Raw genomic sequence first — 10,670 nt, forward strand, 5'->3', positions numbered from 1 at the left:
ATTTGAAGAATTATTCAAATTCTTTGCGCGATGTGTAAACAACTTTGCTTTAAATATGCAAACACGTCTTATCACCACGAAGCTCGGTTTAAGACCGTTTGGGTTATATTGTTCCCATTTTGCTAAATTGATTGATTTTTCGCAATTTACATCAATTGTGCGTTACAAGTGACTATGAATATGAGAAAATTGTCAATTTTTCAAGGAAAAGTACATTTGGTAGTCGAAAGTCCCGTTAAGTTATAACGCAACGATCCTTAACTGATTTGAACAAGTGTTTAATGCTGAATGCATTCTTAACGGGCAAAAACTGGCCTCCAAATCTGTTACGACTTGTTATTAAGACGGCGTTGGCTTGGAAGAAGAATAATAATATTACCTCATCATCTTCATTGGCCACAAAGTCGTCATCATCATCATCGCTCAAGATTTTTCTGGGATTGTTTCTCGATACGGGTTCTTCATCGCTTTCCGACCCCAAAGCGTCAACGTAAGTGGCTTTTTTTCCCCTGGTTCGGCGCCCTCGCCCCATTTCTTCTTCATCGCTCGACGTTAGTCCGCCATACTGTATTCTAAATGAAGAATAAATGTTTAAATGACGCACAAAAAGCCGTCCAAAAATTACGTAAGGCCTTTTTTTAACCAGTCACGACCCACAAAAAAAGTACTTAAATTAGAATCATCCCATCATCCCAAAACCTCTTACGTAATTTATGGACCCCAAAAGGTAGAGAATAATTTACCGGGGACGCGATTTTTTCGTCGCTGACTCCTTTTGGCCCAGTTTCTTTTTCTTCTGCTTCGCTTTGGATGACCGTCCATAGCCCGAGAGATCGGATTCATCCGTCTCCGATTCGTCCCAACTGGATTTCTTTCGTTTCCGCTTTGGCGCTTCATCGTCAGTGTCATCGTTGATAAAATCCTCATCTTCAAACCTACCGGAACAAACCAAAACTTCGCTTGCCAATTAAATCCCAATTAAAGCACTCCAATCACCTTCTAGTTCTCGCCCTAGTCGAACGCCTAGTTGGGGCGGCTTTCCGCCGCTTCCTGCCCACATAATCGTCACTATCTTCGCTGTTTTCCGACAGTTCTTCCTCCTCTTCCTCATCCGAGTCATCGCTCGATCCCTTGAAGTCCTCATCGGATATATCTTCCTCTTCGCTATCAAAGTCCAGGCTATTCAGCTTGCGATGTTTCTTCCTGCAAACAACCGGGGCTAAAAAACGACGAGCACCAACAACGCGTTATTACCTCAGCATTTTCTTCAAATGCACAGCCGATGGCCGGTTTTCCTCTTCGTTCTTCACCACGCTTTCATCTTTAGGTGCGGGTTCCGGCTCTTCTTCCAATCCTTTGACGATGGTTTGAATGTCCTTCCCTCGCCCCAAGTTGCCTGCCGTATCTTCCGGCTGTTCAGTGTCCTCTCCTATCGCGTCCTTGATCATTTCATCGTATTCGTTGAATTTGTAGCTTTTCGTTTGCCTGTTTCAAAGTTGGATTATTTTCACTTGCTTTCAAACTAGTTTGGATCGCAAACCTGCGCTGCCTCAGCTGATAAATCGGCTCGTCGCTGTCGCTTTCGGACGCCGATCGTTCCGACTCCGATTCGCTCCAGCTGCCCGAAAGACCTTCCGATGAATGCCGGCGCTTTTTCTTCCGATGCTCCAAATGTGCCTTATTGGGCAGTACATTATTCAGACTGATGCCCACATAAGCCAGACGCTCTTTCCGCCGGTCTTCGATGGATTTTTTGCTCAGCTTCTTGTCGTATTCGACCAGTTTGGCCTGCAGACGCTCCAACAGGATAATGTGTTCGCAGGGCGGGCAAAACCAGTCTCCTTCTGGAATACCCAGAAGCGGTGGGCGCAAACAGGAACAATGCCACCCGTTATCACATTTGTCGCACAGCAAGATCCATTCAGGATGGTCGTTTTTCATACACTTTTGGCACGGCAAATCGTCGACCTCCTCACTATCCGACTCTGAAAGTTTCCATTGCATCGGGTTGAAAAACTAAACGGAAATTAGACGGGGAAACTGGCACCTTTTCTTGCAGTTCTGGCTCGCTTCACTGGCTGCCATTCTTCGTCGTCATCGTCCTCGCTCTCGGGCGAGAATTCGTGGTCGGACTTCAAGGGGCCCAGAGGAGCGTCGTCTTCGTCCTCTATTTCCTCATCATCCTCCTGGTTTAGTTCATTGATAAAGTCAGTTTTAAATAATATTTTATTTTCACTTACTTCCTCAGCTACTTCTTCGCTGTCTTCACTACTCGACTGCCACGGGCGATGTTCGTTAAATATTTGATTGGCAGGTTTTTCCTTTTTCTTCTTGCGCTTTCGCCCCACCTTGGCTTCCTCAGGTTCCGAGTCGAGGTCCACGGATTTTTTGCTCATTTTCCACGTCTCATCCTTGTCTTTTTTGCCTGAAAGCCTGCGATTAAACAACGCAATTTAGGTAAGGAAACTTCGCACCTTCATCCGACACAGCGTTGGTCGCGTACTTTTGCTGGGACTGTTCCCTGATCTTCAGCTGGGCAATGCGACGCGACTGTCTCAATTGAGGCCGCTCCTCACTGAATGAATCATCGCCAATTTGCAGGCCGAGCAACATTCCTTAGAGTCGGGGTATATTTAAATATTCGGCTAGTTCTTAGCTAAAACCACTCACTGCTATGTTTCTTCCCCGCCTTCTTCGCAGACTTCTTCGAGCTGGAGTCGTCCGACTCTTCAGCTTTGCTTGGCTTTTTTTTGGCAAAGCGGCCAGCTTTTTTCGGTTCCTGTGATTCTTCTTCGCTCTCCTTGCTGTCGCTGCTGCTGCCTTGAATCATTCATTGAAAACTGAGCCCAATTCTCAGAAAAAAAAACACGTCTTACCATGCAGCTGCTCTATGCGTTGCTCTACGCTCTTCCGCAGAGCTGCGTCAACTTGGCGGCGCCCTTTCAGCTTCATTCGCTTCCCAGGATTGTCGTCAGACTCCTGAGCCTTGGTAGCTGATGCTTCCAAACCTAGATTAACTTGCCAAGTAAACAATGCAGTTTTAAAAACAACCCGAGTTAATCACCTCGCTTGCGCACAGCCCTCATAGGTGAGGGCTTTTGAACTGAATCGGCAGGCGGCGAGGGAGAGTCTTTGAAGTCCAAGGAAAACGACAAGATGTTTTTCTCGGGAACCAGCTTAGCAGCTTCAGGTTCTGAATGAAACAGTGAACAGCGAGTTTTTAAACCCTCTTAAAGCTCTATTTACCTTCACTAGGTGGGGCGTTTAAAGTAGTCTCGCGCGGTCCATCGCAGCTTTCACCAGGCGTGAGTTCGACCATTGAAATGGGGCTGTTTTCTTCAACAGTCTCACTAGGAGAGTTGGTGATTGAAGACTCGGCGCTTGCTCCTGCAAGATTTCAATTTAAAAATCAAACCAGAAGGTTTTAAGCAATTCACCTTTCAGAGCTTTAGGCTCATTGGCAGTTTGAAGACTCTCAGAATCATTGCCCGCCACTGGCTGATCATCTGCCAAAGGATCCTGCTCTTGACTTTTCCCGTTGGACGAGTGCGGCGATCCTGAGTCTTTAACCACCTCTAGCTCTTCTAGATGGCCGTTGTTGGACACATCCACGATTTCCACCACTGGTGTTTGTTTGCCGTTTTCCTCCTCTTTGCCGCACGTATACGCCTGCTTTTTTTCACATTTTGGCTCATTAATTACAGCCTCTGGTGCTTCTTCAAGGTCTGCCGTTGGCTTCAAAGCCACCGGCTCTTCACTGGCCGTGATTTCCTCGCTATTATTGCCGGCTGTCGCCTGCTTGGATTCGCCGTTGCTTTGAGGCTCGGCTAAAACAACGCGCTTTATAGAAAAAGATCTGAACCCTATGGAAATTATCTTACTGTTCTCTGGCGCTTTATTGGCATCCAGCTCATCTTTAGCAGGTTTATCCAAAGTCTCCTCCTGCGCCTCTACAGCTTTTGATTCAAGCTCTTTGACCTGATCATGAGTTTCAGTTTCGGATTTTGTTGGTCCATTTTCAGTCTCTTCTGATGAATTGCCAGTCTGGCAATCCTCTCCACTTCCTCTGCCTTGAAAATACATCACGCCTTCTTCAATAATGTCCCCAATAATAAAACTCTCGTTGTCCGCTCCTGAGCCTTCGCCCTCTATTCTCATCACTGGCTCCTGGATTGCGCCCTCTAAAAATCAATGGGTTTAATTTAGTCTCTGTGCTGGCACCAGTTTCGAACCGGCCGCAACTTGCAAAGTTTTAACCAACAATGCTGGAAAATGGCCTATTATTACCTGCAACCGCTTCCTTGGCATTTATATCAGAGAGTGAAACTTCTAAAGTTTTTATTTTAAACTTACGAAGCACTGTTTCTTCACTGTCTGGCTCGGGGGATTTTGACTCAGGCGCTTCGTCTTTCGCAACGGCCTCTACAGGGGATTCGTCTTTTGCTGGCTCAATCTCCTACGGGATTTAGTTAGTTAACAAACAAACCAAAGCGGTTCTTCTAAAACTACCTTATTGTCCAAAGCCAAATCTTCATCATCCGACGTTTTCTTCGAATCAGTGTCTTGTTGGCCAGTATCAATAATCGGCTTCTCCGATAAACTGTTGCTGTCTTCATTGCCAGCCGAATCCGAGCTTAGTTTAGTCTCACCTTCGCTCAAAGTGGCGATCAACGAAAGCAACCCACCCCGATCCCTACGATTGCCAGTAGAGCGCAAAATTTTAGGCGACAATTGGGCGAACTTACTTAGCCACAAGCGTCCACTTCTCGTCATCCAAATCCTCCTTGTAGACCCTGATCTGGTAGTTTTCGTCGCTTTGAAACCAATAAGCGTGCCCAAACTTGTCCCTGCCCAGCGGCTCCGCTCTCAACTCCTTCGAGGACAGTTTATTCACTTCGATTTTGAACTTTGAGTTAAAATCAAACTGAGCTTCAAGCAGTTCCTAAATGGGGGTCGAAAAATTGGTCAAGCGCCCGTGGATTGCCAGTGGATTCCGTACCTTTAAAACTCGCACTTTAGTAGCCAGTTTCGCTTTCTTGTAGCCGAATCGTTCCACCTGCCAGGCTTCCAATGAGGAGAACGTGTGACAGAATTTGATGAGAAATTTCTCCCATTTTTCCGGCGGAGAGGCGGTTCGCTTAATTTTCCTTAGAAGCTTAATGTGCAGGTCGATCAGGTATTGTGAGACTAAAAGGCGAATGTTTTTTATTGGATGTGGTAGAGGCTCAAAATGCCCAAAGGGTCATCGTTTGAATGCGATTAACCACCCGATTTTAATTTCCTTCATCAATTTAATAGAGCTAGAAGATCGGGCGTGTGAACTTGTGAGTTTTCCGGCTTTTAGGGCTCGAGTGGCCTAAACCTACATGGAATACAGCAAGAATTTGTATTCCACAACGGCCTAAATGCTCGGAAAACTCGCAAGTTTCCGGCAAAGACCCAATTAGCCGGGATTAATTAATTCCAGGCTCACTAATTATTGTTGTTGTTTAAGGTGAGCTGGTGTACTTAGACAGTGGTTTACAGCAAAATTAGGTACCTTCATAAGTGTTCTCCAGCATGGACCGGAGCTCGCAAAAGTCGACATCCGTTATACCAATGAGTTGCCCGAATTTCTCGAAAAACGCACAAATAACAGCGAAATTGGGGTCCTCTTCACAGGAAGCATCAGCTTCAGACGCCATTACACTGACTTAATTTCGACTATTTCACTGTCACTACGCTTAATTGATTAATCGATCTCGAACACTTTCCACATGCTGATCCCACACTGTCGCACTGTATAACTGGAGGTTTACCAAAACATCCACATTGAGGTAAAATTGAGGATTTTCCTCAAACAATTAGCAATATCAACATCGGGAGTCAAGCTGACATGTCTTGACGGATGAATTGACATACATGACAGGCACAGACTACATACAATTGACGGGTAAAAGAATATAATAAATCGGCAACATTCGGCGGTATTTAATTATTGAATTTTTACGCATCTAAAAAGTTCTGGATAGTTTTTGTGCTAATTTATGTTGATAATTTACCTCATTTGCCTGCGCTGCTTAGGCTTTTTGCCCTCAAATTGAGCAACTGCTTTCAGTTCCGGTAATCGGGTTACTTCGAGCTTAAACATGGCGGCAAAATTAATTGATTGAAAATTATTATTTTTTAATTAGTTGCAGTTAAATATCAAAAACCCAGTCCAGTTAAGTTTGTGTTAAAACATTGTGATTTTTCATTAAAAAAAACTATCTGGCAAAAATTTGTTGGTCGACTTGTCCAAAAATCCTGTAAATCCGGAAACTGCAAGCCCCATAAATGTATTTGATTATTTTGTGTATCTGCGCATTTGAGGTTATTTAGGGTTATGTGTTCTGTTATGTCATGTGAAGTAAACTAAGATTTTACGCGATTTTATTTATGGATTTTCTCTAAAAAAACCACTTGATTAGTGCCCCGCAATGAATTTTCCCCGACTTCGAGCGATTAGGCACCAGGCCAGGGTAAGTAATAGGCTCAGCGAAACGAATTTTACTCATTTTTACCCTGTGGTAGGTTATCGCAAACATTTACAACTCCCGAGGGTTGAAAAGCTGCAAAAACACCCTCAAACCCCAGCTGGGAGCTTCCCAAAGAGTCGCGTCCACTGTTGAAGTGAAACCGGAGCAAACTGATGGATTTCTGAGAAAGATGCTGAATAAACTGCCCTTTATGAACATTGAGAGAATTGTAAGTCCTGTGGGTTGTTTGCAGCTGCAATAGTTTACTCTGATATGTTTGCAGAGAGCCCAAAGTTCCGCCTATTTGCTCTATGAGAACGTCGTAGACAAACTGGACTATGTGGAGTTGTTTGAGCGCTACGAACTGCCAGATACGTTTTTCTCCTGGTTTGCCATTACAGAGCTGCATGTTTGGATGCTCTGCGCTCGGGCTATGGCCGAAGGCGACTTGGGGCAATTGATTAGAAACTCCATAGTTGAGGCTCTATGGGTGGATGTGGCGAGACGAACCAAGCAACTAGGTGTAAGTGAATTTTGGATAATTTCCTGTTACCGTTTCTAAACTGCTGAATTGTGCAGGATGTAAACCCTGCGGCCCTGAGGGCTCAAGTGGAGGAGCTCTCTCATCAATTGCAGGCAACTTTTATTGCCTACGACGAAGGCATCCAGTCAGATGACATAGTTTTAGCAGGCGCGATATGGCGAAGGCTCTATCAGATGCAGTACGCCTCGCCACATCATGTGGAGGACTTTGTTAGATACGTCAGGCAACATGTAAGTAGATGATTGTTTTCCCGTTTTCTTCGCCACATTGGCAATGTATTTTAGATGGCCCAACTGGACCGATTAACCAAAGAGCAATTATTGGCTGTGCGACCAGTTAAGTGGGAACTTATCGATAAGATGTAAAGAGTTTTTTATCAATTGGCGTTTTTAATTAACCTTCACTCCAAAGCTTCCTCCTTCTCACATCTCCTTTAGCACGAATTTCGTGGAAAACTCTGCAACCTCAGTCAAAAGATAGGGACAAAGTTCTGGTAATACTGGTCAGAAGGTCTTCGCGGCAACGCGCGTTGCAGCCCTCTTTAAGTGAGGCGTCCCCTTCCCGGACAAAAAACCTACAAAATGCCCCCAAAATTACCGAGTTTAGCTGCAAATTGCGCTCAATTACCTCCAATACTGATCAAGCAAATTGTGGTCGGAGCGCATTCGTTGAGCCAAAGAGTCAAAACTCTCCGCAGAAAGATCACTAAGCCCATAGGCCTCCTTTAAGGAGTAAAGTCGCCTCCAGGCCGGGGTCCTATGGGAATATCGGTTGGCTTCAGTTAGATTAAAGTAGAAAGTTTCAATATCCAAAAGATCCTGCAAAGGCTTGCATCAGCTGAGTCCGGGCGAAAAAAACATCCTTACAAAACTGTCAGGATCCACGCTAATTATTTTGTAATTGGGGTTGTACTTCTGGTAGGGCGTCAGGCTAGCTCCATTGTACCCCATATTGTTGGGCCGCCCATCTGTTTTGCTGTAGAAAACCTTTAGGCCGTCGGTGTGAGTGTGCCCGAAAAACTGGCCCTTGATCAGATGGGAAAATCTAGGGAATTCTAGAATTAAGAGGGTTTGCTCAGGAATAGAACACTCACCTGGTAATCAGGGCGTTGTAGTTGGCTTCCCAAGGCTCAACGCACTCCTTTTCCCCCGGGAAAACATGCGAAATAATGTGTACGAATTGCCCGCGGCTTTCGGCTTCAATTAGCTGAGTTTTTAGAAACTCTATTTGCTCCCGAAGGAAGTTCGTCTCATACAGAAGCCACCTTCATTATGAAAAAATCTTCTCTATATAAAGAGTCGCTCGCAGCTACTCTACTTACCAATTGTAGATGTAGCAGATGTTGTTATTAAGCACAATAGCTCTGAGCTTATGGTTAATGAGCACCGAAAAATATCCTTGTCTTCTCACCGTTTCTTGCGCCTCTTCCGGCAGCCATTTGGCCCAAAGGTTCGCATTCAAGTCATAGAGCCAGCGTTGAGAAAGAGTTTCATTCTCTATTTGCGGAGGGGCAAACCTTCAACAGTGCAGAGTGAGTGAAGCAATTGAAGCTCAAATCGCGCCTAATGTAAATTGTACTCAGGGTTTGAAAGGGCAAAAATAATCCAGTTATGTTGGTTGTATGCGCATTAATCTTGCGAATTTTCTGGTGAAACCTCCCTTTCCAGGTAGTTTCTAAAGCAACAGCATCTGATTGCAGTGGCTCTTAAGCTACTTTACTAAGCAATATCATCCATTTTCCATAAAAAGGATTTTTTTTGTTATATATGATCTGTTTCTTCTGAACAGTCTCTAAAACTTACGCATTTAAAGGAGCCGCTTCATGGTTTCCAATCGCGGGCAGAACCACAACATTCGGAAATGCCTCGGCTAAGGCATCAAAAGTATAGGCGATTTCCTGCGAATTGTCCTCAATTGAGGCCTTCCAGATCGAGTGGTCGATGATATCGCCCGTAAAGTAAATCAGATCAATGTCCTGGCAAGGATTATCTGTTATCTTAGCAGAAAAACTCTGCATTTGGCTTCTGGGTACGCACCTTGTGGGTATTTTTGATGAAATTAAGAGTGTTTTCAAAGAGCCAAGGAGGAGTGTCGCAGTTATAGTCGCCCCATGATCCGGCGTCTCGGCCCCGAGTCGGGTTTCCCAAGTTAGCCTTACAACAGACTGGATAGCCGCAGTTTGAGACCCCATTCACCTCATAGTCGTGCGAAATGTGGAAGTCCGATAAATGGAGAATCTTCAGAGGACTTTGCCTCTCAGGGCTGGAGGTCTGAGAAGGAAACTTTGCGTTTTGAGCGTTTTCACGAATAATTTTGAGAGTAGTTACGTTGGGAAGTTCACTAGGGCCGCCTTCAGGCACCTCAATTCGCCAACTAAGCGCCGGATGGCTGTGATAGCAAACCTCCTTCTGCAGCAGAACTGAACAGGCGTATTCAGGAGTGAGAATTCGACTGTTCTTCACCACATACTCCAAAATGGGCTGGAAATTCCCCATCAGCATCACTTCATTTCACTCGCTCACTCCAACTTACCTTATTCACTTTGACTACTCGCTCGCAAAAGTCGCTAACCGTCCAAGTGTTGAGCGAAATATACAGGTTGCAGATGGCCGTTCCAACCACTTCCACCGAAATGGAATGCGTCTGGAGATTCCGGATTAGAGCCTGGCAAGCGCCGCATATGATTCGATCGGGAACTTCAAGGGCCCGAGTGTTTAGGTCTTCCAAAATCCCCGCAGTGCTTAGCAGATTTTTGAACTGTAAAACCCCCATCGGGGTGTAGCGATCGATTCCTAAGTGATTCGCAAATTGCTTTTCCAGCGTCTCTAAAAAACAGTGCATTTTCGTTTGTTTGCAATGCTCCATATTTTTTTAGGCGTTAGGAGTTTTGATTAAGCCCAGTGGCAAAAGAGAGTTTTGGAGGTTCTCGATGGAAAAGGTTCTTCCGCTTTTTTGGCGTTTTCGAGATATGACCTTTTTAACTTTGAGGTTTCCGCATCTTGCTTCCATCTCTTTAAAGGTTAGGAGCTTCCAATGAAACCCTATTAGTAAAATGCAGCTGCTGGGGCGAGCCAAAAGGTCATTAGGACTCAATGGATATTTCTCGCTGTTTCGTTAGTTAGAGCGTGATTTAATCTTCGAAGGTTCCCAAAATTTTAACGTTTTTGCTTTTATCTCTAGAGGTCCGAAAATCCACTTCAAAGAACACAAGAAATCAGAAAAACGGGCAATAGAGTCTTGAAGCTTCTTGATTCTAGTTCTAGATAGTTCTTAGCGTCTTGAAAGGGCAAGTGTGTGAAAATGTTTTGCGGCAATCATAAAGGAACGTTCCCTCTTTCCATTGGCGTATCAGACGCTTTTGTAGCGAGGCTGGTTTGTGACAAATATATTTTTAAAAGTCTTCTTGCAAATGCCAGATCTTATCGGTTTGAAAGAGCAAGTGCACTTGAATGGAGTCAATAGAGTCAATTTTGCAGCAATCATAAAGGAACGTTTCCTCTTTCCATTGGCGTACCTGGAGCTTTCATTTTCAGTCTGCTTTGTGAGAAATACATTGTTAAAAGTCTGTTTGCAAACGCCAGATCTTATCGGTTTGAAAGGGCAACTGCACCTGAATGGACAAAAATTCG

The 10,670-nt window shown here is 44.7% G+C and overlaps 3 protein-coding genes across 5 annotated transcripts in view; 1 reads left to right on the top strand and 2 right to left on the bottom strand.

Moving 5' to 3' along the window:
- The window catches only part of LOC109538532 (remodeling and spacing factor 1), an 11,349-nt gene extending 5,433 nt beyond the window's left edge, over positions 1-5,916 (bottom strand). For 2 of the 3 annotated variants that reach the window (XM_048670466.1, XM_048670462.1), the window contains exons 1-19: positions 5,540-5,916; positions 5,000-5,187; positions 4,746-4,942; positions 4,510-4,693; positions 4,288-4,456; positions 3,882-4,181; positions 3,438-3,827; positions 3,247-3,387; positions 3,065-3,193; positions 2,877-3,008; positions 2,671-2,820; positions 2,475-2,615; positions 2,241-2,425; positions 2,048-2,186; positions 1,541-1,985; positions 1,255-1,485; positions 997-1,203; positions 744-935; positions 380-572 (exon numbers count right to left, since the gene is read on the bottom strand). In XM_048670466.1, the coding sequence (XP_048526423.1) occupies positions 380-572; positions 744-935; positions 997-1,203; positions 1,255-1,485; positions 1,541-1,985; positions 2,048-2,186; positions 2,241-2,425; positions 2,475-2,615; positions 2,671-2,820; positions 2,877-3,008; positions 3,065-3,193; positions 3,247-3,387; positions 3,438-3,827; positions 3,882-4,181; positions 4,288-4,456; positions 4,510-4,693; positions 4,746-4,942; positions 5,000-5,187; positions 5,540-5,684 (3,858 nt within the window). In that variant the 5' untranslated portion in view covers positions 5,685-5,916. The remainder of the gene's footprint in view (positions 1-379; positions 573-743; positions 936-996; positions 1,204-1,254; positions 1,486-1,540; positions 1,986-2,047; positions 2,187-2,240; positions 2,426-2,474; positions 2,616-2,670; positions 2,821-2,876; positions 3,009-3,064; positions 3,194-3,246; positions 3,388-3,437; positions 3,828-3,881; positions 4,182-4,287; positions 4,457-4,509; positions 4,694-4,745; positions 4,943-4,999; positions 5,188-5,539) is intronic. The other variant, XM_048670470.1, reaches the window with a different exon arrangement.
- Positions 5,917-6,338: 422 nt separating this feature from the next.
- LOC109534261 (ubiquinol-cytochrome-c reductase complex assembly factor 1) lies at positions 6,339-7,421 on the top strand. Its single transcript, XM_048670525.1, has 5 exons — positions 6,339-6,500; positions 6,553-6,726; positions 6,781-7,020; positions 7,077-7,271; positions 7,326-7,421. Exons 1-5 carry the CDS (start codon positions 6,459-6,461, stop codon positions 7,404-7,406), a joined length of 732 nt encoding a protein of 243 aa, XP_048526482.1. The 5' UTR covers positions 6,339-6,458; the 3' UTR covers positions 7,407-7,421.
- LOC109534259 (sphingomyelin phosphodiesterase) overlaps positions 7,411-10,670 on the bottom strand; it is a 4,894-nt gene continuing 1,634 nt past the window's right edge. Inside the window, exons 2-10 of the mRNA XM_048670501.1 lie at positions 9,574-9,866; positions 9,369-9,521; positions 9,078-9,311; positions 8,844-9,016; positions 8,363-8,557; positions 8,135-8,305; positions 7,908-8,085; positions 7,669-7,859; positions 7,411-7,615 (exon numbers count right to left, since the gene is read on the bottom strand). Of these exons, the coding sequence (XP_048526458.1) occupies positions 7,507-7,615; positions 7,669-7,859; positions 7,908-8,085; positions 8,135-8,305; positions 8,363-8,557; positions 8,844-9,016; positions 9,078-9,311; positions 9,369-9,521; positions 9,574-9,866 (1,697 nt within the window). The 3' untranslated portion in view covers positions 7,411-7,506. The remainder of the gene's footprint in view (positions 7,616-7,668; positions 7,860-7,907; positions 8,086-8,134; positions 8,306-8,362; positions 8,558-8,843; positions 9,017-9,077; positions 9,312-9,368; positions 9,522-9,573; positions 9,867-10,670) is intronic.

Source organism: Dendroctonus ponderosae, unplaced genomic scaffold, assembly GCF_020466585.1.
Source record: "Dendroctonus ponderosae isolate FM_Combo_2020 unplaced genomic scaffold, Dpon_F_20191213v2 Dpon_F_20191213_1, whole genome shotgun sequence".
Lineage (NCBI taxonomy): Eukaryota > Metazoa > Arthropoda > Insecta > Coleoptera > Curculionidae > Dendroctonus > Dendroctonus ponderosae.

Bases quoted from the DNA above. Each gene is read 5' to 3' on its own strand.
- LOC109534261 (XM_048670525.1), top strand. From the start codon at position 6,459: ATGAATTTTCCCCGACTTCGAGCGATTAGGCACCAGGCCAGG. The intron at 7,021-7,076 runs GTAAGTGAATTT...TGAATTGTGCAG, and splicing joins GACGAACCAAGCAACTAGGT to GATGTAAACCCTGCGGCCCT. The intron at 7,272-7,325 runs GTAAGTAGATGA...AATGTATTTTAG, and splicing joins TTAGATACGTCAGGCAACAT to ATGGCCCAACTGGACCGATT.